The sequence below is a fragment of the Pristis pectinata genome, chromosome 7 (genome assembly GCF_009764475.1).
Source record: "Pristis pectinata isolate sPriPec2 chromosome 7, sPriPec2.1.pri, whole genome shotgun sequence".
In the NCBI taxonomy this organism is placed as follows: Eukaryota; Metazoa; Chordata; class Chondrichthyes; order Rhinopristiformes; family Pristidae; genus Pristis; species Pristis pectinata.
In genome coordinates this window covers 4,904,882-4,930,878 of record NC_067411.1, presented here as the reverse complement: position 1 = coordinate 4,930,878, position 25,997 = coordinate 4,904,882, and the positions used below count along the sequence as shown (strand labels likewise).

The 25,997-nt window shown below is 44.7% G+C and overlaps 2 protein-coding genes across 4 annotated transcripts in view; one reads left to right on the top strand and one right to left on the bottom strand.

Moving 5' to 3' along the window:
• The window catches only part of LOC127572489 (sialic acid-binding Ig-like lectin 15), a 64,713-nt gene extending 64,435 nt beyond the window's left edge, over positions 1 to 278 (bottom strand). Inside the window, exon 1 of the mRNA XM_052019836.1 lies at positions 91 to 278. Coding sequence (XP_051875796.1) covers positions 91 to 157 — 67 coding nt within the window. The 5' untranslated portion in view covers positions 158 to 278. The remainder of the gene's footprint in view (positions 1 to 90) is intronic.
• The window catches only part of slc5a6a (solute carrier family 5 member 6a), a 41,535-nt gene that overhangs the window by 577 nt on the left and 14,961 nt on the right, over positions 1 to 25,997 (top strand). The window contains exons 2-11 of one of the 3 annotated variants that reach the window (XM_052020604.1): positions 701 to 909; positions 4,552 to 5,329; positions 9,383 to 9,448; positions 13,881 to 13,932; positions 16,675 to 16,742; positions 17,387 to 17,541; positions 18,146 to 18,286; positions 19,729 to 19,858; positions 20,868 to 20,956; positions 22,540 to 22,652. In XM_052020604.1, coding sequence (XP_051876564.1) covers positions 4,982 to 5,329; positions 9,383 to 9,448; positions 13,881 to 13,932; positions 16,675 to 16,742; positions 17,387 to 17,541; positions 18,146 to 18,286; positions 19,729 to 19,858; positions 20,868 to 20,956; positions 22,540 to 22,652 — 1,162 coding nt within the window. In that variant the 5' untranslated portion in view covers positions 701 to 909; positions 4,552 to 4,981. Of the gene's footprint in view, positions 1 to 681; positions 910 to 4,551; positions 5,330 to 9,382; positions 9,449 to 13,880; positions 13,933 to 16,674; positions 16,743 to 17,386; positions 17,542 to 18,145; positions 18,287 to 19,728; positions 19,859 to 20,867; positions 20,957 to 22,539; positions 22,653 to 25,997 lie in introns of those variants that run through there. The other 2 variants (XM_052020605.1, XM_052020606.1) reach the window with 2 other exon arrangements.

Below are 25,997 nucleotides of genomic sequence, written 5' to 3'. Positions count from 1 at the left end.
CTCAGGAACATCCGACCGGCCATATCCGTGCGGGACAGAGCGCGGGTTACCTGCAGCAACCGTCCCGCGGCGGCTCAGAGCGCGGGTTACCTGCAGCAACCGTCCCGCGGCGGCTCAGAGCGCGGGTTACCTGCAGCAACCGTCCCGCGGCGGCCATGCTTGTGCGGGGCAAAGGCCCCGCTATGTACCTCAGGGACACATCCTTCGGCCTGCACGGAACAGAAGCTTTCAGTCTGGTGTCCCAGGACCCTATAGTGCGTCAAACTGAGGTAAACCCAAAAAATGTTGGAAACTACCAACAAGTCAGACATCACCCGCAGTGTTTATACGAGCCGTCGTTTTATTAGTTGGTGGAGGCTCGTCTGCCGCAGTGTGATTGGTCAGACTATCGTTCGGTCATTACCTCGCATGTCGTTTGACTAGTTGGTACAGGTTAGTGTGATTGGTCTGTATGGGTGTCACTCTTATATATTGCAGTGTGATTGGTTGAGGGATGTTTTCACCGCCTTCCGCAGTGTGATTGGTCAGACTATCGATCGATCATCACTTTGCATGTCATTTGATTAGCTGGCGCAGGCTAGCGCGCTGTGATTGGTCTGTATTGATGTCACTCTTATCTGTTGCAGTGTGATTGGTGCACCGTCTGCCGCCGTGTGACTAATTGAGGGGGCACCAGGCCGATGCTATGTTTGTCATTCAGTGCCCGCGGAGCACGTTGGCGCGGCCGGTGAGGAGGGGGCGCTTCAGCAGTGCCGGCGATGGGCTGGAGATGGTGAGGTGGTCTGTACACGGTGGTGCAGCTGCAGTGCTCCAAGGACGCGCAGAGATCCGATTTTAGCTGTCGTTAGCTTTAAGGTCCCTGCGCCTCAGCTCCCTTGCGGGGCCGGAGACACGAGGTCGGAGAGTGGGGTGAGTCAGGGAGAGGGCTGGGAGTGAATGAGGGGGAGGTGAGTGAGTGAGAGAGAGAGAGGGGGGCGGGGGTGAATGAGGGGCGAGGGGGGAGTGAGAGAGGGAGTGGGGGTGAGTGAGAGGGGTGGGGGTGAATGAGGGGCGAGGGGGGAGTGAGAGAGGGAGTGGGGGTGAGAGAGGGGTGGGGGTGAATGAGGGGGGAGTGAGAGAGGGAGTGGGGGTGAGTGAGAGGGGTGGGGGTGAATGAGGGGGGAGTGAGAGAGGGAGTGGGGGTGAGTGAGAGGGGTGGGGGTGAATGAGGGGCGAGGGGGGAGTGAGAGAGGGAGTGGGGGTGAGAGAGGGGTGGGGGTGAATGAGGGGGGAGTGAGAGAGGGAGTGGGGGTGAGTGAGAGGGGTGGGGGTGAATGAGGGGGGAGTGAGAGAGGGAGTGGGGGTGAGTGAGAGGGGTGGGGGTGAATGAGGGGCGAGGGGGGAGTGAGAGAGGGAGTGGGGGTGAGTGAGGGGTGGGGGTGAATGAGGGGCGAGGGGGGAGTGAGAGAGGGGTGGGGGTGAGTGAGGGGGGAGTGAGAGAGGGAGTGGGGTAAGTGAGAGAGGTGGGGGTGAGTGAGGGGAGAGTGGGGGGGTGAGTGAGAGAGGGGTGGGGGTGAGAGAGGGGTGAATGAGGGGGGAGAGTGGGGAGGTGAGTGGGGGGCGATTGGGAGGGGAGAGAGGGAGGTGAGTGGGCAGGGGAGAGGTGGAGGTGAGTGGAGGGGGTAGGTGAGGTAAGTGAGTGGGTTGTGTGGGGAAATGGGGTGAGGGGTAGATGTGAGGACAGAATCAGATTTATTATCACTGACATTTGGTATGAAATTTGTTATATTGTGGCAACAGTACAGTGCAAAGACATAAAAATCCATACATTGCAAAAACAATGCAAAAAAAAGGGAATAATGAGATAGTGTTCTGATGGTGGAGGGGAAGAAGCTGTTCCTGAATCATTGAGTGTGGGTCTTCAGGCTCCTGTACCACCTCCCTGATGGTAGTAACGAGAAGAGGGCACATTCCAAATGGTGAGGGTCTTTACCATCCGTGACGTGCCCTTTTCCTGTTACTACCATCAGGTTAGCATGGGTTTGTGGAGTGTTGAGAGAGAGGATTGCAGATATAAGGAGAGGTAGTGGGAGCAGGAGGTGTTGTTATGGGGGTAGTGGGACTGGGTGGGGAGTGGTGGGTGTGTGGAAAAGAAAGCTGGACAGTGCAGGAGGTACACTGGGTGTTTGTTAAAATAGGGTGGACAGAAGGGAATTTGAGATTTGGGAGAGATAACAGGACAGAATTGGAATCTGGTTTGTTATTGCTGGTGTGTCATGAAATTTGTTGTTCTGTGGCTGCAGTACAGTGCAAAGTCATAAAAATGACTATAAATTAACAAATAAATAGTGCAAAAAAAGGAATAAAAACAGTCCATTCCTGGACTGTTCAGAAATCTAATGGCAGAGGTGAAGAAGCTGTTCCTAAATTGTCAAGTGTGGGTCTTCAGGCTCCTGTACCTCCTACCCAGTGGTAGTAACAAGAAGAGGGCATGTCCCGGACAGGATTGGAGATGTGGGTGGGGAATAAATTAGTGGGAGACTGAAGGATGAGGAAGAAGTGGGTGGGAGAGTGTGGGCTGACAGACAATCCAACAATTCATTGCTCTAGTGAATCATTTCCTCCCTCTAGCAGATGTTAGTTGGTTAATGAGGGGGGCTGTTCCTTTGTGACACAGCTGGTTATCTTCCTCTTAGTACCATGCGGTGGCACCACGTGGCAACTTATCTGGCAGCCTGTAGCACCCCATGGGCTGGTTCCTGGAGACATTCAGTCAGACAGCCCAGAGGCAGAATAGGCGGCTCAGTCAAAAGTCGTTAATTGGAACACAGCTAACTATGGATCAAATGTAAGCCAGCTGTCTAGAGCTTGATAGGTTCATCTTTGGTTACTCATTCACTGCCACATTCTTCCTTAAATTAGAGATACAAGACTGCAGATGCTGGAATCTGAAGCAACAAGCAATCTGCTGGAGGAACTCAGTGGGTTGAGCAGCATCAGGACTGATGCAGGGTTGGACTCAACATTGACAATTTCTTTCTGTCACAGATGCTGCTTGACCTGCTAAGTTCCTCCAGCAGTTTGTTTCTTAATACATTTGGGCTGTGCATAATGCCTTGCAAAATTACCATTAAACAGAAGCAGTCATGTGTGCAAGTCAGTTGCCACTAAATTCAGTAAAGAGAAATTTTACCCAGAGAGTGATTATCTTGTAACCGGAAAATAAGATTGAAATGAATTAATTCTTAACATCAGGGAAGCTGGTTAAATATGTTACTGAGAGAAGCGCAAGGGTGCGCAGTTGAATGTCCACACTCAATGTTTCAGGAACAGCTTCTTCCCCTCCACCATCAGATTTCTGAATGGTCCATGAACACTACCTTGTTATTCCTCTTTTGCACTATTTATTTATTTTTGTAACTTTTTACACCTTGCACGGTATTGCTGCTGCAAAACAACAAATTTCATGATGTATGCCAGTGATAATAAACCTGATTCTAAAATAGTGTAGGCAGAGGGTCGTGTGAACCATAAACATTAGTATGGATTAATTGGGCTGAATGGCCTATTTCTGTGCTGTAAGTGTGGTGTGGGCCAGTGCGTCAAGCTGTTAATGTAACAGTGTTCCAAGGTACATCCTAAGAAGTAAAATATGAAATTAAAATAAAGAATTAAGGCAGTGACTAATGTTGTAAGAGTGTATTCAAGGAGGAAAAAGAGGGAAGATTTTGGGAGGCACTTGGCAGAGGAAAAGGTCACTGGTGAAAGAGTAATTGAAACAGGAGGTCAAAACTGGGGAAAAGTGCAAAAGTCTCAGTGTTCTAGGACTGGGAGTTTAGAAATTGGGAGAGGAAAAACCAATCGAGAATTTTAAAATTGAGGAGATTCTTAACCGGCAGTCAGTGTAGGTTGGCAAGCAGAAGGTTGGGATGAGTAGGATTGGGCTAGAGGTAGGCTTTGGGCAGTAGTTTTGGATGATTTCAACTTCAGAGGGTAGAAGGTGGCAGACCAGAGAGTGTGATAGAAGTGTCATGTTTTTGAGACATCAAGGATGTCACTGAGATTCTTAGCAGCAATATCAATGATGTTGGTTGAATTCTGTCCTGGTTACTGAGGAGAACCCTCTGCTCTTCAAAAAGCATCCATAGGAGCATACAGAGTCCTGGTTTAACATTTCAAATGTAAGGTAGTGCTGCAGTTGACAAGGTCATGATCATAAATTTCTGGAGTGGGTCTTAAAACCTTGACCTTTTGACTCAAAAGAGTACCCACTGAGAGTGGGCTTAAATTCTCCTTTTACGTGGTGATGTCTTCCTGCTGAAGGACTGGTAAAGTGCCCTCAGAGAAAAAAGATTAATGTTAAAGAGAATTTAACATGGCCGGCATTTATTCAACATGGTCAAATTGAACTACAAACTGAAAATTTTCAACTGAAATTTGCAGTGCTACCCTAATATATTTCAATCTATTGCTGCTCTATTAAACATTTGGCTGGCCACAGTTGTAGAAAGAGCAATATTTTGTCTGCTGGAAATTAAATGAGATCTTCTGTCTCTCCCTTCCAACCATTAGGCTGGATGGATGGCTTCCAAGTGCTTATCTTTCAAACAACCTTGGACAGTGTTTTTCTTCTGCTGGGGATATGATTGGTTAAGGCCTGGTGAACTCTGATCCATCACTCTGTGGCTTTGTTTCTCTGTGTGCCATCCTCCTGTTGAATTGCTTATTGGAAGGAAACCTGAGATTGGATTGATCAACCAGCAATTCACAGGGGTTTAATCATGACTGCTGCTTTCTCTATGCTCCACTCGATGCCAGTGACTCCGTGGCATTTTAGTTAATGATTTTGTACCCTCAACTGGAATGACGAGGAGTTTGCTGTGATGTGCTGAGTCTGCAATCTCCCCTGTCTCAAATTCCATAATTTCAGTACCACTCCCCTGAATCCTGCAGAGAGCTCAAGAACTTTGTGGGGCAGGAGAACAGCATCACCCAAGGGAAAATGCCCCCACCGGCACCGATGCGCTTTTCTGTGGCAGACTATGTCATCTTTGCCCTGCTTCTGGTCTTCTCCTCCGTCATCGGACTCTTCTACGCACTGAGTGGCGGGCGGCAGAGGACCACTCAGGAGTTTCTTCTGGCTGGACGCAGTATGACCTTCATGCCGGTGGCTCTCTCCCTCCTCGCCACCTTCCAGTCGGCTGTAGCCATTTTGGGTGTGCCGGCTGAGATCTACACCAACGGCACTCAGTACTGGTTCCTCGGATGCTCCTACTTTCTGGGACTCCTCATTCCTGCTCACATCTTTCTCCCTGTGTTTTATCGACTTGGACTCACCAGCACTTATGAGGTAAGGAAATAAAAAAGAAGGTAGGGTTTTCAAATGTGATTTTATCGGCATACATTATAGGCAGACTCTTTGGGCAAATGTGTTAAGCTGATGCTTTTATACAGGGAATTCAAAATCATGAAAGGTTCTGCTGGAAAAGAAATTAAAGGCTTTTATCTCCTGATCCTTTCCTTGCATTCCAAAGAGATTGGCAGCCATTTCTGAAGTGTACCTATTGTTGTAACAGGAAACACAGCAGTCAAGTTGCGCCAAGCATACTTTCGTGAAACAGCATTGTGACAATGGTGAAATTTTTTTTACAGTTTTAGTTGCAAGATGCATATTGGGTGGGTTTCACGGATAACTGCTGCTTTGAATGAGTACCAAAGAATCTTTTTCATTCACCTGAAAGAATACACAGGGTCTTTTAGTTTTGTAGAGAAGTTTTCATTTCTGATACTTCAGTACCTCCACAGCTGCTGAGGCATGAATTTTTGTGCTCTGGTGTCTGGGGTGAGTCTTGAACTTGCTTAGTTACAGCTGCTGCTTTGAGTACATGAATCAAAAGTATTTCCACTGGCCTGAAAACAGCTTTATAGTACTTGATGAAGAAACCTGAAGTGAGTGGACTTTGAGTGAGAGAAAGGGCAGTGGAAGCAATGGGCACTGGATGAATCCCCTAAGGGGAAAATTTGGCAGGAAGTGTGGGAAGTGTCAGAAGTTGGAGCTGAAAATCAAGTAAGCTGCAGATGCTGGAACCCTGAAATAAAACAGAAAATGCTGGAAATCTCAGCAGGTCAGGCTGCATTTGTGGAATGAGAAACATTTGGGGGAAATTGTCAATAATAGAGATGATCACTTACAGTCGAGTGGCCTAGTGAGGGTGAAAATGTAGAACTTATCACAACACAAGTGGTTGAGGTGAATAGTCATTTATTTCCAAGGGAAGCTGGAAGTGTACATGAGGAAGAAAGGAGTAAGATCAGCAAAGATTGAGGGGTTTGACGAGGCCAGTGTGGGGGTTAACACTGAAAAAGACCAGTTGAGCCAGGTAGTCTGCTTCTGTGCTGTAAATCATTTTTACTTCAGCAACACAGGCTCTGGAGGAACTCAGCTGGTCAGGCACCATCTATGGAGGGAAATGAACAGTCAATGTTTCAGGTTAAGACACTTCATCTGGACGTGTAACCATTTTTACTTGTTGATCCCTTGCTGGTTTCTGTCCAGTAAAATTGGCTCACCATCTACATGTGGCTTTGGCTGCACCATTATATCTGCATGTGTGAACATTGATAGAAAACACCTGTATTTATGTTGGTTGTAAACAAATTTAGAGGCAGACTTGACTATAATAACTAACTTTTGTCATTCAGTAACTAAAGTACTCAATTATGAAAAAACACTACGCTTGTCATTTTGCCAACAAATGCACAGAGGTTTAAGTTTGCAAATCCAGTGTGTCAGCAACAGTTAATAACTAAATTTTTATCACTTGATCTTTTATTTAACTGGTACATAGCTATCTCAGTTCACAATTGGCCACTTGTGAATGCCGACAGCACTGCTGTAGTCGTGGTAGTGACGTTGCAACCAAAATAGTTATGTGTTAGTGGGTTGTTCAGGAGGCCTGGATGGTCCAGCACTCTCAGGATCCATGCTGTTAGCTTCTGTCCTGTTGAAGAATGAAATGAGGAGAGTAATCGGTTTCAGTGACCACTCTGGGATGCTTTCCAGTACTCAATGTTTGTGGGGGGAGAACAGAATAGGATTGGTCAATACTGTGTGACTGACAATCCAGCTTTTTCAAACTTTCTAAAGACAGAGAAGGAGGCCATTCTGTCCATTGAGTCTATGCCAGCTCACATAGCAATCCCATTGTCCCAGTAATTTTCCCTGCAACCTATTCTCCCCACATTCCCATCAACTTCCCCTAGATTCTACCACCCACCTGCACACAAAGGTTGAATCTGTAAATTGTCCCTAGATTCTACAATTTACAGCAGCCTCTTAACCTGCCAACCCACACGTCCTGAATGTGGGAGAAAATCATTGCACCTGGAGAATAACACTGGAGGTCGGGATTGAACCTAGGCTGCTGGAGCTGTGAGACAGCAGCTCTACTCGATGTACCACAGTGCCAGCAGATGGTGGCTAATAAGAAATGGGGTAGGGATTAAATGAGGCCTACTGTTGTTGACTAACCAGCCCATCTTTTTAAAAATTGATTCCAGTACCCTTGCTGCATGCCCTCCATCAATGGTGGATTCCTCTTCCTGAGATAATAACTTCACTTCTAGACTCCCAACCAGCAAGAGCAGCCTTTGATCCCTTGGGGAACAGAAGCAAATTGTACAATTTCTTTCAAAGGAAAGAGAGGGAAGGGAGCCATGGCTGTGGGGAAAGAACAGACTGGGTCCAATTGGTTAGTTGTTCCAGCAGGCCAACAGGTTCACGATTGGCTGAATGTCCTCCTGTGCTGTGAGATTCTAGTCTGATGCCAATTCTGATCAGGTACTGAAGCCCTGGTGCTTCTGGCGTTCATCAGGAGGCCAGGGTGAGGGTGGAGGGGTGGGGAAATCAGTGGATCTGGAGGAGCTCCGTGGGGCGGGGGGGGTGGCTGGTGGTGAAGAGAACTTGGTGAAATAACCCAGAATAATAATGGCTGTAAAATAAGAGGCTTAATTTATTACAACAGTTTGGACAGGGTAGTCCTGTAATCACTGACTCTGGCAGATTGAGCTAATCCAATTGAGGTTTTTGTATGGTTAAAAAAGATGGCTTTTAAATTGTCCAGGAAGCCATCCAGGACAAGGGGTGCAAGTCATAAAATCAGACTGGGCCACTCTTGAAGTTGGGGTACAGTGTTCCCAATTGCAGTTCAATATGGATACTGGGGTACAGTCAGAGCATCTAAGGCGCTGTTTTCTGTTGTTCATGGGTATTGGGGGAGGTGGGGCAGTGGTGAATAAATGGAACTGAGGTAGAGTCAGCTCAAGGCCACTTTTTTAAAAAGTATCCTCATTTTGTTGAGAAAATGTTTGAAAACTGAATGCTGATTGGAGAATTTATAGTTGAGGAGTTGAGTACTGAAGATGATTTGAAGAAAACTGACATGTCACAGTCCAAATGTCCCAAAGCATATTTAAAGTGTAATCATAGTAATAAACATCCAAGGTGTGCACGCAAACTTCGACCTGCTCTGTGATAATAACCACAGAAGATTGGTTTCTCCAACTTCCAGTAACCACTTCCCTGTCCCCCCTTTTTTTTACCTTATCCAACTATTCCTCTTTCCCCTCACCACCCTCTGCCCATCACCCACACATTTCTCCATCCCAGTTCCCCATCTCACCTCCCTCCCTTCATTCCACGGTCCACTCTCCTCTCCTATCAGATTCCATCTTCTTCAGGCCTTTGTCACTTCCACCTATCACTTCTCAGCTTCTTGCATCACTCCCACTCTCTCCCTCCCTCACCTGCCTTCATTCCCACCCCCCACCCCCCCCCCACCCCCCACCCAACCTGAATCCACCTATCACCTGCCAGCTCTTCCTCCACCCCTTCCCCTCCACCTTTTTACACTGGCTATCTCCTCTCTGAAAAGTCTGAACAGACTGGGTCCAATTGGTTAATGAAGGAACCCAAAACGTCGACTGTCCATTTCCTTCCATAGATGCTGCCTGACCTGCTGAGTTCCTCCAGCACTTTGTGTGTTGCTTGTGACAATATTGACCTGGAGTACTGGGGAGGATTTCCCTTCTGCTCTTCCATATAGTTGCCATGGGATCTTTTAATTTGACACCAGTGAGACATATTGGGCCATGGTTGAGGACTTGTCTGTAAAGTGACACCTCAGTGGGTGCAACATCTCCTCGGTCTTCAGTGAATCCTTTGCTGAAGTTGGAAGGGGACATGAACCCTTGACCTTCTGATTTGCTGGGCTCATGCTGACATTATGGCCAGAAGGTACGAGCTGTGTTTTGTTCCTTGCTCTGGATCCTGCAATTCTGCAGCCTGTTGGATTGTTTCTGTCCCTCTAACCTGTAATTTGAAGTGCGTTTGTGTTTGTTTCAGTACCTGGAACTGCGGTTTAATAAGGCGACAAGACTGTGCGGGTCGCTGACTTTCATCGTCCAAATGGTGAGTGTAATTTCTGCAGATATTCTATAGGTTAAATGCAACTAAGGTAGAATTCTTTTGAACCATGAACAAAAAATTAACTTCCATATCAAATAAAACTGTTATGCTGCTGTCTGGAATATAAATCAGTCCCTTTTACAAATCAGCATTTGGGTTCCTCACTAAATGTCATAATTTATGCTGTACTTGGGTATATCGCCAGACTCTCCTCCTTTTCCCTATTTCCTTAGAACCTAGGAAGCTGTTTTAGCCCTTTGAGTCTGCTGGCTCACAGAGTAATCCTATTCCTCCACTCATTTTCCCTTTGGCCTATTCTCTGCATGTTCCCATCAATTCTCTCCCAATTCTACTGCTTGCTTACACTGGTGGCAGCTTACAGTGCCCCATTAACCTACCTATCTGCACATCATTGGGACGTGGGAGGAAATTGGAGTATCTGAAGGAAACCCATGCGGTCATGAGGAGAATGTGCAAATTCTGCACAGAGCACCTCAGGTTAGGGTCAAATCTGGGTCACTGGAGCAGTGAGGCGGTGGCTCTGTTTTCTGGGCCTCTGAGCTGCCCATTAAATATTGTGACCGCTTTGTGTTTTAACAAAGAACCATAATCTTTACAATGCTCATCTGTACTGATGTCACATGAATTGGCATGCCCTTCCTGTGGGTTGGGGAGGCATCATACAGCCTGGGCTTATTTCCATTCTATTCCATGTCCCTCCTTTTCCATCCTCCTGGAAACGTAGGTGCAAGCCGGAATACGAAGCATCATCTGATTGAAAATCCTTCATTATCTTGATGCCCAGATACATTTGAGTATAGTGGCTACCAACCCTGCCTCCCTTCTTTTGTCCACCTGTCACTGTTCTGCTTTTCCTTCCTATATATTGGGCTCCCTCTTTTCCTAACACCAATCTTGAGGAAGGGTCCTGACCAGAAACGTTGACTGCCTGCTTTTCTCCACGGATGCTGCCTGGCCTGCTGAGTTCCTCCAGCATTATGCTGTTTTTCATGAAAACCTCAGGAAATGGAGGGGCAAATTAGTGGGGTGCAGATAAGAAATGCACAGTATTGAAATAGACTACTTAATCCTCAAACCCAACATGTTGAGGCAAGTGCATAAATTAATCTGATTAGTTTGTCTCTTTTGGTTCTCTGCCACTTCTCCCAAGGTTCACTATATCCCAGCAGGTGGGCACACAAATTAAAAAAGGCTAATAGAATCTCACAAGGGATAGAAATCAAAGAGCTGGAATGTACATGAAGCTCTTGTGAGCATACTGTGGCCAATTCTGAGCATTGCTTCTGTGGAAGGATGTATTGAAGGGGGTGAAGCACAGATGCAATGTGAAGAGACCAGGACCAAAGTGTTAAGTGGAGGACAAATCTCATTCACCAGGGTCTGATCTGTTTAATAGGTTGCTGCTGTCATTGGCAAAGCCAGCATTTATTGCTTGTTCCTAATTGCCCCTGATGATGAGAATGAGCCACTGCAGCACTCACTCACTCTAGAGAAGATGCTTCTACAGTAGTGTTGGGAGTTCTAGAACCAGTGACAGGAAGAAACGGCAATATATTTCCAAATCAGTATTGCTTTCTACTTGGTGGGGGGGGGGGGGGGGTGGGAACCATGCAGGAGTTCCCATTCACCCACTGCCCATGAATTTGGTGGAATAGCCTAAGTGAGAAATGGCAGGGCATTTTATAGATGGTGCAGCCACTGTGTGCTGTGGTGGAGGGGATGGATGTTTGGTGCGGTGCATGGAGTGCCAAGCAAGTGGGCTTCTGTGACCAGGCTTCCTGTGTTAGAGCCGGGTGTTTGCACATTGAAGTGATCTGGTTAAATTGTTTTAGATAGTTAAAGGGATTGCAGTGGGATAGATACAGGAAGTCCAGCCTTTGGAGAAGTTTTAAACATTAAAACTGGAGTCAGCCATTTATCACAAAGCAGTTTTTAAACACTTATGTGGTGAAAATCTGGATATTTATCTCTCTCACTATTGGGGCAGGCAGAGGAATTCAAACCTGAGCTTGAATAAATTTTGTTAGATCAGCATATTGAGGGTTAGGGAACCAAAATAATTAAATTGAGTCAACATGCAAATCATTCACCAACTATTTGAATAGTAGAACAGGAGTAGGGAATCGAGTGGCAGAATCCAGTTTTGTGTGTCTGTCCCTGATTAGATAATTTCATGTGATCACCACACTCTGCACAAAGGTCCAAACTCTGCTCCAATGTTGAGTTGTAGTCTTAGCTTTAGAGTTGATCAGTCACCTACGTATTAGCACCCAGGCACTGCTGCTTTAAGCCAAGTATTATTGTAATGAATTTACAGTGCAACACCAAACCATTCAGCCCAAATAAACAAATTAGGAGCAAGAGTTAAGTCTGACACCTGAATGTTTAAAGACTCTTTGTTTCTATTTCATATTTTGCTTTTGGATTTTAGTTCTTAATCAAAGTCATTAATAATAAACTACATGACTTGACAACAGAAATACTTATAACGATATAGAAGAAGCCATTTCAGCCATCAGTTCCACGTCAATTTGCAGGGAAGCAATCCCATTAGTCTCCTTTCTCCTGTTCTCTTTTCCTTGTACCTGTGCATTTTAGAACATAGAACAGTACAGCACAATACAGGCCCTTCAGCCCACAATGTTGTGCCAACCTATAAACCTCACCTAAGACTATCTAACCCCTTCCTCCCACATATCCCTCTATTTTAAATTCCTCCATATGCCTATCTAGTAATCTCTTGAATTTGACCAATGTACCTGCCTCCACCAGCACCCCAGGCAGCACATTCCATGCCCCAACCACTCTCTGGGTAAAAAACCTTCCTCTGCTAGAACTTCCCACCCATTACTTTAAAGCCATGCCCTCTTGTATTGAGCAGTGGTGCCCTGGGAAAGAGGCGCTGGCTGTCCACTCTATCTATTCCCCTTAATATTTTGTATACCTCTATCATGTCTCCTCGCCAAAGAGTAAAACCCTAGTTCCCTTAGTCTCTCCTCATAATGCATACTCTCTAAACCAGGCAGCATCCTGGTAAATCTCCTCCGGACCCTTTCCAACACTTCCGCATCCTTCCTATAACGAGGCGACCAGAACTGAACACAGTACTCTAAGTGTGGTCTAACCAGAGTTCTGTAGAGCTGCATCATTACCTTGCGGCTCCCCCTCTCACATGCTCCTCTTTGCCCTTTGGTTCTGTTATCATTCTCCCACACTGAGGTAATTTGCAGCAGGCAGTTGACTCCAGCCTTTGAACTGCTTGACCATGCCTTCCTCCTTCAATGCCCTTCCATCACCCAGCTGCACGAGATCATGGTCATTTAAACAATCTTGAATAGAGAAGCATCCGCAATAGCTTTTCCCTTACTTGCACTTATTTTTGGAGGGTGGGTGTTGAAGTGCTTGGAGTCCTAGGTTGAGAGAAGTACAAGGAGGTGATCCGATTGATATGATGGAAGTAGCAAGACCATTTGAGATCATTGAGTGGCTGTATCTATTAATTGAGATGTTTATATGAACAAAGCAGTTAAGGGAGGCAAGTTTGGCAATGAATTAGTGAGTCAAACATGCACATTCAGCTAAAATGAAAGTTAAAACCTCCTGAGGATGGAAAGGCCCTCAGTACAGACATTGAGAGACGGAACCAAGTAATGAAAGGCTGTAGATTGTGCAGGAAATGTGCAAACTTATGAAGATTAGATGTTTAATGATGAGCTACAAATCAGGAAAATATACACTAGTCTCTTTGATGTTCCTTTCTTGTGTTTCAAAAGCCACAAACGGTTTCAATTTGAAATGTCTGTTTATTTTGTCTGTGTTCCACAGAATATCATTTTTTAAATCGGGTGACTCCAGATGACATCAAACTTCTTGTTTTGTCATCTGCACATTAGAGAAGTTGTTTGGCCTTCTTGTGCCTTTGATGCCTCAAAACCCTTTTCCTATTAATCCAACTTCCCTATGTTATTCCCCACAAGCCCGCAGGTGTTTCCTTGGAAATTGATCAATGGGAACTTGAGTTTACCAAGTGAATGACAGTCATGGTAATTTTTGAAAGGCATGTTTTGAGGAAATAGTGCCATAACTTGGGGGTGGGGGGTAAGTTGTTTGTGGGGCAACGTGACAAGACCGCCATTTGAGAAAATTCCACATGAAAACCTGCCCAGTGACCTCAAGGGAGCAGTATCTGTGGTACAGTATTGTTACTAGGTGACAAAGTCTCATACGAAAGATTTTAAGCAATACAGCTTTCCTTCAGTACAACTCTGAGGCTTTGCTGCATAGATTTGCTGGACTTGCAACTTGCTGATCAGAAGTGGCAGTGTTGTAACTCTGATATTGAATTTGACTTGTCAGACCTATGTGCAGGGGCAGTGGTTTCTATGCAGTGACTTTTTTTCTCTTCTGATTTCAGGTTATTTACATGGGTGTAGTCCTCTATGCACCTGCCCTGGCCCTAAATGCAGGTATGTTGACATATATTCATAGCAACAATCTTCACTAAGTGCTCCCCTGGGCAAATGGAGCCCTATAATGGACAGTGCAAGCTTTTAAAAGTGCTTCGGCCATGAAGCTTGCACCTAATCTGTCTGTCATGAGTTCTGTATTGAGCTGGTCTCTTCACTTGGTGTCAGATATGTTGCTTGGTTTCACACCAGGGCCAGAGTAATCCTCAGTAGCACAGTGCATGCGATACCCAGTCTGGTTTTGGTTGCTCTGTGCTGAAGAGGGGAAAGAGGTCATGGGAATTATACAGAATATATTTTTTCCTCATTGGACCTCAAATTTTGCGCTTCTACCTGACACATCCATGGTCGCCAGGGGTTGCAGCGATGGGCTAGGAGGAAGGGAGGTGTCTGATGACAACACCCCAGCTATTGAGCATATGTGATTAGCCCAGCTGCTCCTCTGCCTGTTATTTCCTATTTAATTCGGGGCAGGGCTTTTGGAATGCACTATTCTTGCATCCTGTCTGTATTCAATGTCCGTTTCTATTCGAATGATGACCCTACTCAGAGGAAACTCGGGTTGAATTATCACCAGGAGACTGTCTCTCAATGTAAAATCTTCCATTGTATTCTATATACTCGAAACATTAAGTGGTAGTTGAAAATGAATTTGGAGATTGCTAAGCTGCTGAAAGGTCTTGGCCAACACCTGTTACTATAAGTATGGTCTGAGTCTATATCCTTTATACCAGCTGCATATCCACATTTCTGCTGCATTTTGAGATGGTACTGACCAATGGTAATTTCTAGACCATTTTGTTATTAATTTTAAGCTCCTTGCTTTGTGGCAGGGGTCCAGGGTACCAGGCAGAAAGGAGAGGCGTTTACAAACTCATCAGATAGCCACCAAGTATCTACTATTCAGATGGTTTTGGGGGATGAGATAACGGTGCCAAACAGCACAGTTCAAAGGGGAACCAGCTGCCTCTTTCATTCTAAATAACTTTAGGTTATTTAAGTATCTAGACAAGTACTTGAATTGCCAGGACAAAACAATCTGGACCAAGTGCTGGTAAATGGGATTAGTATGCACAGCCATACAAGATGTTGGTGAGACTACATATTGGAATATTGTGTGCAGTTCTGGTCACCTATGTACAGGAAGGATGCCATTAAGCTAGAAAAGGTGCATAAAAGATTTGTGAGGATGTCGCCAGAACTGGAGGGCTTGAGTTATAAGGAGAGACTGGATAGGCTGGGGCTTTTTTCCCTGGAGCAGAGGAGGCTGAGGGGTGACCTTACGGAGGTGTACAGAAATCATGAGGAGCAGAAGGTGAATGATTACAACCTTTTCCCAGGGTAGGGAAGTCTAGAGAGCATGGGTTTAAGGTGAGAGGGGAAAGATTTAAAGGGGACCTGAAGGCTAACTTTATCTCACAGTGGGTGGTGGGTATATGGAACAAGCTGCCAGAGGAAGTTGTAGAGGCAGGTACAATTACAATGTTTAAAAGACATTTAGACATGTACATGAACAGGGAAGGTTTAGAGGGATATGGGCCAAATGCAAGCAAATGGGGCTAGCTCAGGTGGGCAGCTTGGTTGGCATGGACAAGTTGGGCTGAAGTGCCTGTTTCTGTGTTATATAACTGACTCTGTAGATAATGTACTTTATGGTCAGAATAGCCGGGATCTTTGTAAAATCTACTTCCGATCACTAAATATATTTAGCAAATTTGACCAAGGCATGGTGCAGGTCTTTGTACTGCTTGGTAGGAGTTCATTCAACATATGCCAGGGCGAGTGCTGATCTCACTAATCCCTCTTTCTCAGCAGATCTGCAAATTCCAGTTTTTCCAGATCCATGGTTGGAAAATCTGACACTCAGCTGAATTAAATTGCTGTTAAATCACTTTAAACTGGCAGCAGTATTAACACTGTGTCAGGATTTTTTCCTTAACCAAATCCTATAAAACTAATGTCCAGTGGAAAGGCAGATTAATTCAAAGTCAGAGGCATGGGATAAAGCAAAATCCAAAAGATTTGGGAATGTTGAGTAGGCTGGGTACTGTTCAGTGGATCTGACAGTGCTTGTAGATGAAACGAGTTTTGCATTGATGCCTCTAGTTGCTCAATTACTGTGGCAGGACCATTTTTTTTAGAAAGAACCTGATTAAATATAGTACTTGATTGTAGAGCAATGTAGCTCTCAGGCAGTGTTCACTTATTAACTGGGAGTGACTGTCCTTCAAAGATTGTGTTGAATCATTAAAAACAAGGGCTCTTTGTTCTTTTCCCTATGATTATAAGATGCTGGGCAAATGTTATTGCGTAGAGCGCAGTTATGAGGTGGAGATGATCCAAAGCTGGTTGCTCCATTCTGGAATAAATTGAACCTTAATGAGGAAATAAAGATTGCACCCTGACTAAAGGCTGTAAGATCTCAATGCAATCGGGCTTTATGCCAACTGTAAATTATTTAATTAGCTTTGCAGATGGAGCCAGTTTTAAGTGGTTTGATGTTGAGGAAAAGTTGAAGCTCTGCCTCCAAAGTGAAAGAGGTGAGGAGGTGGGAGTGGGGGGATAATGGGGGAGAAAGTTTTGACAGAGAAGGAAGCAGATTTTCTTTTGGTCAGTCAACTGACTTTCATTACTAAAGTCATTGTTCCATTGTCTCATAGTGTAGAGATGGTTATTGTTGCTAATCTGAGTTTGATCTTTGCTGTTCAAGTAATAAAGATGTGTATGTTCTTGTGTTTGCAGTTACTGGCTTTAACTTGTGGGGAGCGGTGCTAGCTATAGGTCTGGTCTGTACACTCTACACAGCAGTGGTAAGTAATCAGTGTACCAGAATTCCCTGACTTTTTCAAATGTTTGTGCAGCAGCTTTCAGGATTTGGTGATTTTTTTTTTCCCCAAATCAATAACATGAAGTGTAGCTATAGTCACTGTTGCAAAATGGTGAACACATAAATTTCTAGTGATCAGAATTGAGGGAATGTGAGGCTATTCAGCCCCTCTAGCTCTTCTGTCATTCAATAGCACATGATGAACTACACTCCAGGTTATTTACCCTCTGTTAGTCTGTAGATTTGACCCGAAAAGCATTCATTCATATTGGTTAGGACTTTTACAGTTGACCCTCAGGCTCAACAGGCCTTTGTAGTTTTGCTCTTAAATCTGAGGCTGAACACTCTTGCTATTCTTTCTGTTGTGCTGCTGCATTCTTTTCATCTGCCTATGCAGAAAGGGAGAACCTCTTTAACATCTCCATCAGGAAGATGGCTTCTATATTGGCTCCCATGGTGCTGCACTGGGTTGGGTGTCTCAAGTGCAATCCAGGAATGTTGGACCCAAGCGGCAGAATGAAGTTCTGAGTTGAGCAAACGCCCAAGTTTAAGTTGGATCTGACTTACCCATTCTTGTCCTGTTTAATGTCTCCCTCCCCCCACCCCACCCCCTCCCCTTTCTTTCAGGGTGGGCTGAAAGCTGTAATCTGGACAGACGTGTTTCAGACGCTGGTGATGTTTTCTGGGCAGCTGGCTGTCATAATCATTGGAGCAAAGCAGGCAGGGGGTATGGCAGAAGTGTGGCAATCCGCAGTAAACGGCGGCAAGATCACAGGAATTGAGTAAGTGTGCAACATTTAATAAAAACAAATGTGACAATTCAGGAAGAAATTGTTGGCCTCAGCAGGTCAAGCAGCCTCTGTGGGAGGAAAGGAACTGTCGATGTTTTGGGTTGAAACCCTGCATCGGGACAGTGGAGATGGCTGGTATAAAGAGGAGTGGCAAGAAAGGATTCCGAAGCGATTGGTGGACTGAGGAAGGGTGTGAGATGGCAGGTAGTGGAGGTGAGCGGGGTGGAGTTGGAAGACACTGGCAGGTGATTGGTAGGTGGAGGCATATATACACATATCACCCTGGTCATATATAAACCAGGGTGCAATGAAATTCCTTTGCAAGAAGCTCAGAGTAAACAGTATACGTGACAATAATAAATACAACAATAAGTACAACAATGAGTGCAAAACAGCAGAATGGTAAAAAGATTGTAGTGCTTTTTGCTTCTGGAGAGTAATGACAACCCATTTTGTATAGTCCTACGTAATTCTGTTGACCATGGATTTTACTTGCCTAATGTGTCTCACCATGAAGAAAACCCCTCTAGTGGGCTATGAGGTTTGCTTTGTGTTGTTGTTCACTGAAGTAATTACTGTCCTTGCCCTCTTGCAGCCTGAACCCTGACCCTTTTGAACGGCACACCTTCTGGACGCTGGCTGTAGGTGGTGTGTTCATGATGCTGGCACTGTATGGAGTGAACCAGGCTCAGGTTCAGCGATATCTCAGCTCTCGTTCGGAGAAGCAGGCGAAACTGTAAGTTACTGTACCAAGCCAGCCTGGTTTGCCAACTATTGCAACAACCGAGTTCATTCTGTTCAAAGATTTTGTGTATCAGGGACACATTTACACTGCAGAATTGTGGATTCTTTTCACTCTGCCACTTAGGAGGAGGAGGAGGGGAACCTGCAGCCCCAACCTTGATCCACCATTCAGCGAAAACCCTTAATTTGTACATTTGTATCTACCTGGTAGACAGGAACATGGAGCTGAGGTACAATCTGTTTGGTCTCAATCTTACTGAATGGCAGAGCCAGCTTTTGAGGCTGAGTGGCCTACTCATTGGTATGTTCTGAAGTGTATTAACTCCTGTTTACCAAGTTCAATTCTGTAACCCACAGTTCTCTTACCCAATGAAACCATATCAACTTTGTTTTTTTAAATTTTCACGTCACTTGCCATCCCCAAAGTATCTTTTTTCGAAGTGAGTTTCAGATTTCTGTGCCTCCTCCCATTCTCGTATGAAGGAGTGCATTCAGGTGTTTTCCCTGAACAGCCTTGGCCAACATGTTTGTAACTTCCACCTGAGGTATAGTTTCTTTCTCTGCCATGTAAGTGTTAGCTGAACACCACCACCACCATCCACCTCCCCCCCCACACACACATACCCACTCAAAAAAAAATGAGTGAATGAGCCTATCATCTCTAATCTTTAAATGCTGTTTGGATCATGCTGTTGGACCTCTATTGATAGTGTCGGAGTGCTGGAGTATGGAGTGTTCTCTTGGAATGTGTTCTGTGCCTGTCCTTTGGGAGTCTCACCAATCAGATACTGATGCCACTACTGTAGCCTTCAAGTCTTCGTAATCCAGGCTGATGTTCCCCATGCCATTGCTGAGGGTGTGCTGTACTGTGGGAGGTGCTGTCATTTGGCATGATGCATTAAACAGAGGCTCCTTAAAGATGTATAAAGATCCTGTGATTCTAAAGAAGAGCAGTGCAGTCCTGGGCAGTATGTACCTCTACACAAACATTGCAGAAACCAGATAATCAAGTCATTACTCACTTTGCTATTTGTTGAAGCTCCAACAAATTAAAAACTGCCGTAAAGTGCCAGCTGCACAGTTGATTATTTTCAAAAATAGAGTGCTTTGGAGAGTGGTGAGAGAAATGAGTGGAGGCCTTGACCCCAGCAGTCCTCTCATCACAGGGCAGCAACACTTGGGAACTGGTCTCTCCACTGAAGAATATTTTGGTTTATTGGAGCTGCCCATTAATTCTGGCTCCAGGTATTGGAGTTATCTCCCCTTCCCTTTCTACTTGGGAATGATCTTTTGTCTGTTACAGGGAGGAATATTTGTAAAACAAAAAATACCAGTGACTGGTTATGAATGAGCTGGGAATGTGTTGGATGTTTTATCTTTCTGCTTCTAACCTCTTGCTGCCTTTACTTGTTTCCCCCTTCCATCCCTTGGTAGGTCATGCTATGCAGTGTTTCCATGCCAACAGATAGTCCTGGCCTTGGGGTGCTTGATGGGCCTGGTTATGTATGCTCGCTATGGAGAAAACAGCCCCCTGCAGCAGGGTTACGTCACTGCCTCTGATCAGGTATCACAACCACCTTCTATCTGAAAGCCAAACCATGTCGGAGAAAAGACTTGCATTTCTATAGCTGCCTTTCATGACATTTCAAGAACTTCATAGGTAATGAGGAACACAGAATTTGTAGCCCAAAGATGTGTAACATGTTCATGCTCCATCTGTACCTTCAACTCACCTCATCAGCATATCCTTCTACTACATCACCCTACGTCACGTTTATCTGCTTCCCCTTAAAGGCACCTCTGGTATTTGCTTTAGATTCTCCCTCTAGTTCTCATATCCTCATTTGTACTGATGTGTCCTGCTGCCGACTCTGTCTTGGGGCAGCATGGTGGTGCAACAAGTAAAGCCCAATCACATTGTTTGATCCTGACCTCTGGTGCTGTCCATGTGGAGTTTGCATGTTCTCCCTGTGACCATGTGGGCTTTCTTTGGATGCTCTGGTTTCCTCCCACATCTGCTGGGAAAGTGTGGAGAATAAGATTACTACAGGTGGGTGGCTGGTTTGACCAGACTCATGGATGAAGTGGAAGGATTTGCAGACTTCTATGAACTAATGAGTGAGGTTGGTTTGAGAGAGTTCCAATATAGAGACTGATAGGTTGAATGGATTTGTGTGGCAGAAGAGATAAGGGAGGAGACATGCTGAGGGACAAGGTTTAGGTAAAGTGGTTGAGGTGCATGTATGTTCTCAAATGTAGGACTGATGGAGACTGCAAAGCGCAGTGAGGCAGCAGGGCTGTCCTGATGACACGAAACGTTGACAATTCCTCCACCACCACCCCCGCCCCCCCCCCCCAAAACAGATGCTGCTCGACCTGAGTTCCTCCAGCAGATTTTGTTCAGGCAATAGGGCTATTCAGGTAGACAGAATCAGGGGCTGTTAACAACAGGAAAGAGGCTGGGCAAGTGTGAGGGCAAGACTGTTCCTGATATTCAAGCCTGTGATTTTGTTTTCTGTACATCGGTGTCCATTTAATCCAATTCAGTGATGTTAATTCTGGATGAATTTCAGATGGTTCTTTATTTCGTCATGGATGTGCTTCAGGATTATCCTGGTCTACCTGGGCTCTTCATCGCTTGTCTGTTCAGTGGAGCACTCAGGTACATTGATATTAACAAAGTATTTATGAACTAATGGGAGTAATACTGAAATACCAGAGTCAGACTAGTGGGACCCAGACTGTACTCATAATCAACCTTGGCATTCTCATCATTTGTCCTTGATTTTATTGTGTACATTGTACATTGCCTGTCTGGCTCTTTCGAGAAGCTAAGAAAACAATGAGCTACTGATTCTCAGCCCTCTTGGATGTCTGGCGCACGGGGGGAGATCTGGAAATTCTGATGAGAAACTGTTGAGGATTGAATAAATAAGCAACATATAAAATGGAGTGGGTGTGAACTCCTTGACTTGCCTCAGTTAGATCACGTCTGATTTGCACCTCCAACTTCCCTAATGCTTAGTGCTCCTGAGTCTTTTGTGGCGTGGTGGTTAAAGTACAGGGTTAGCAGCCAGAATTCTGCACCATTGATCCGGAGAGATGAGTTCAAATCCAACCACGGCCGGTGGAGAATTGACATTCTAGTAAATAAGTAACCCTTGGAATTTAAAAAAGAATTCTTGTCTCAGTAACAATGTCCATGACGATGATGGATTTTGATAAAAACCTATCACGTATAACCTTTTGGGGAGTGAAATCTACCTTTTGTTACATGTATGTAACTCTAGACTAACACTGCCCCCCACCCCACCTTACCCACACCCCCATGTGTTGACTCTTAACTGCTTCCTCAGTTGAGGAACAACTGGGGATGGGCAAAAGATTATGGCATTGTCTGTGTGTCCCTGTCCTGAGAATGAATAAATAATATGGCATTACCCTGTGACACTGCCACAACAAGAGATTGTATGATAGTGTCTTTGGATTCTGTTCTTTTGAAGCAATGCTTTCTGACATGACTTCTGAATGATTTGTCCATAATCTTAGGATTATGTTACCTTATTAAGCAATCCCTGCTTTTACATCACTGTTTACTGTCAGACTTTTAATTTAAGAGTAATTTAAGAGTAGGGTTGTAACTTTGCACAACACAGAAACAGGCCCTTCAGCCCAACTGCCTACCTACACTAATCCTGTATGCCTGCATTAAGCCACTACTCTTTATCGTTCAAGTACCTGTAGATAGTTTATATCGTTTTTAAATGGGATGTTTCGTTTGTATCACAAATGGTATGTGTATTCATGCGATGCTGTCTTTTAAACACAGTGAAAGTTTGTAAAGGACAGAACCTTAAGCAAGAAAGAGAGCTGTTAGGATTGCTGAGGTGGTGTCTTGCCTGTCCAGCCATCTGGCCAGAGGATCATAAAATGGAGATCAAAACTAAACTTGCCTTGATTTTTAATCCTATGAGGATTGCAGGCCCTCAAACTACAATTTGGAACTTCCATCATGTCAAATACAAGGTGCATGAACAACCTAAACGGGATTGATGTCTATTTCCTAGGGGTTCTTGAAATTAAAAGCTTTGAGTTAAAATGAATGAGGTTAATCATCATACAGACTGTTGCTGGTTTTCTCGCATTCTGTTAAACTGGGTGACGCGTACTCAGCAAGACTTGGTAAAGTGGAAGCCATGTCATTAACAGCTCTCTTTGATGCTGAATTATTGTTTGTTCCATCAGCACTATATCATCTGCATTCAGTTCACTGGCTGCTGTCACCATGGCCGATTTGATCAAACCTTACTACCCAGATATGACTGAAAGTCAAGCTACACTGATATCCAAGTGTCTCGGTAAGTACTGGTGAAAAATTACGACCTCTTATAAACAGCACTTTTATCAGAATAAAATGCCCAACAGTGCTACACGGGTGTGTTACAGACCAAATTTAACTGGAAGCACAAGATATTTAGAGACTATAAAGCTTGATCAAAGAGGAGTCATAGAGTCATACAGCATGGAAACAGGTACTCTGGTCCATGCTGACCAAGATTCCCACCTAAGTTAGTCTCATTTGCCTGCACTTGGCCCATATCCTTCCAAACCTTTCCGATCCATGTACCTGTCCAAGTACCACCTTAAATGTTGTTAATGTACCTGCCTCAATCATTTCCTCTGGCAGCTCATTTCACATACTTTTTCTGCGTGAAAAAGATTGCCCCTCTCACCTTAAACCTATACCTTCTGGTTCTTGATTCCCCAAACCTAGGAAAAAGACTGCGCATTCACCCTATCTATGCCCCTCTTAATTTTATACACCTCTATGAGATCACCCCTCATTCTCCTACACTTCAGTGAGAAAGGTCCCACCCTGTTCAACCTCTCTCCCTAACTCAGTCCCTCCAGTCCTGGCAACATCCTCGTAAATCTCCTTTGCACTCGTACCAGCTTAATGATATCTTTCCTATAGCAGGGTGGCCAAAATTAAACACAATATTCCAAATGTGGCCTCACCAACATCTTGTACAACTACAACATAACATCCCAACTCCTATACTCAATGTGCTGACTGATGAAGGTGAGTGTGCCAAAAGCCTTCTGCACCACCCTGTCTACCTGCGATGCTACTTTCAGGGAACCATATACTTGTATTCCTAGGTCCCTCTGTTCTACAACACTCTTCAGGCCTGACTGTTCACTGTGAAAGTCCTACCCTCATTTGTCTTCCCAAAATGCAACACCTCGCACTTATCTGAATTAAACTCCATTTGCCACTCCTTAGCCCACTTACCCAGCTGATCAAGATCCCCCTGTACTTCTTTATAACCACTTTCACTGTCAATGACAACACTTTTCATCTGCCAACTTACTAGCTATTGTCTTGATTCTCATCAGAATCATTGGATAGATGACAAATAGAAATGGGCCTAGCATTGGACCCCCCCCCCCCACCGGGAACACCACTAGTCACGGGCTTCCAGTCAGAAAACAGCCTTCCACCATCATCCTCTGCTTCCTACCATCAAGCCAATTCTGTATCCAATTAGCTAGCTCTCACTATATCCCATGCAATCTACTTTCCATAGCAGACTACTGTGTGGAGCCCTTGATAGGCCTTACTGAAGTCCATATAGACCATGTCTACTGCTCTGCCCACATCAACCTTCTTGGTTACTTCTTCAAAAATCTTAAATTCATGAAACATGATCTCCCATGTGCAGAGCTGTGCTGACTATCCCTAATCAATCCCTGTCTTTCCAAATGCTTCTATTCCCTCAGAATCCACTCTAGTAACTTGCCTATCACAGGCGATAAGCTTACTGGTCTTTTGTTCCCAGGTTTTCAAAAGCATCTTAAAGGAGGAGAGGTTTGGAGAAGGAATTCCAGGGGTTAGGATCTTGACTGCCAGTGATTTATTAACTAAAATAATGAATAAGCAAGAGGCCAGACTGGAGATACCTCATGTTTGTGGGTAAAGGAGCTTGCAGAGGAAGGATGAAAATTGTAAGGTGATATTTGGTATAGCTTGATGAGCACATGGGTGTGTTGGGTAACCAAAACCTAGGAGAGTTGAAATGAGGGTAGCAGGAATCAGAATTGCTAACCTCAGATGCTGAAGTGTCTATTGCATTTGTCAGTCTATCTATGGTCAGGACTTGAGAATATGGGTATACCTTGTTCTTCAACCAATTTCATTGTGCTGCTTAAAGTACTTGAGCACTAAATCTGTCTTAATTACATTTTAATCTGCCTCCTTTGTGATGTATTTCTTTTGATGGAATGAATCCTATTTTGGAATGCAACTGAATAACGCCAGCAGTAATGCCCCTTCACCTCCCTATGACTGATTTATAAACTTCAAATCAGCAAGAGACATTGTCTACAGATTAGAAACATGTATAAGAGTCTTGAGAGGAAGGAAGTTTTGCCTTTCAAAACTAGTGCTTTTTGGTCTATGAAGTGTTGAACAATAATGACAGCACTTGGAGTGAAACAACCCAATGTGCTGCACAGGTGTACCACAGGACAACATTTAACTGGGGGCACGTAAGGTGTCTAAAGCCTCACTTGAAGTGTGGCAGCCCACTTATATGGAGCAATTCCCACAGACCAGAATGTGAATGTAATAATCTGCTGTAGTGGTGATTGCAGAAAATTGAAGGCCCAACAGGAGGAGAACTGGGTAGAACATTCCTGTGCTTCAACACTGTATGTGGGATCTTCTGTGCCAATCACACAAGACCTTGGCTTAATGTCTCTTCCAAAAAATACATCTAACTTCAGCAATCACCTTCTCCGTATATCCCTATTAGCATCCTTTTCCTGTTCCCCATCAGCAGCAGGGCCATACTGTATATCCCGTTCCTCCACTCTGGAATTTCCACCTTGCCCTTCTGCCCAAGCCCTGTGTCTTATGTTCACTTGAGTCTACAGCCACGACTGCCCCTTAAGTCACCTGTCTGTAATCTATCCCAGACTGCATGTCACTGGTGCCTTGGGACATCTTGTTGTGCAAGGGGAAATGATAGGAAGAAGATGATTGTATTAGAATGGAGAGGTAATGGGTTAGTGGGAGAGACACCTTGTACTGTTACTTTCCAATAGTCATTCCCCATGGCTAGAATTAAACTTCCACTGCCTCACTTTTATTTATTCATGGGATGGGAAGCTGCCGGTAATGCCGGTATTTAACGTTTATTCTGCGTCCCTGTACTTGAGAGGCAGTTCAGAGTCAACTACATTGGTGGGTCTGGAGTTGTGTACAGGATGCGATACAAGGATAGCAAATTTCTTCCCCTGGAGATGTTAGTGAACGAGATGGATTTTTACAACAATCCAGTCATTTCATGGATACCGTTATTAAAACTAGTGTTTTGTTCCGGAGTTATTTAATTACCTGAATTTAAATTCTCCAGCTGCTATGGTGGGCTTCGAATACGTGCATCAATGAATCAGGAATCGGACTACTAGTTCAGTAACTTGGTGACTATCCCACTGTATCCACAGTAGGACTGTGTAGAGTGTACAGCACAGAACCAGGCCATTCAGCCCAACATATCCAATCCATTGTTCACTCTCCCCATGAGCTTCCTCACCCTGTTAATGTGCCCCTCTATTCCCATCTCTCTCTTGTGCAAAGATTTGTGTGCACCACCTGCAACTTTGTCTACAGCATTTGGTAGCCACCTCTGGATCAG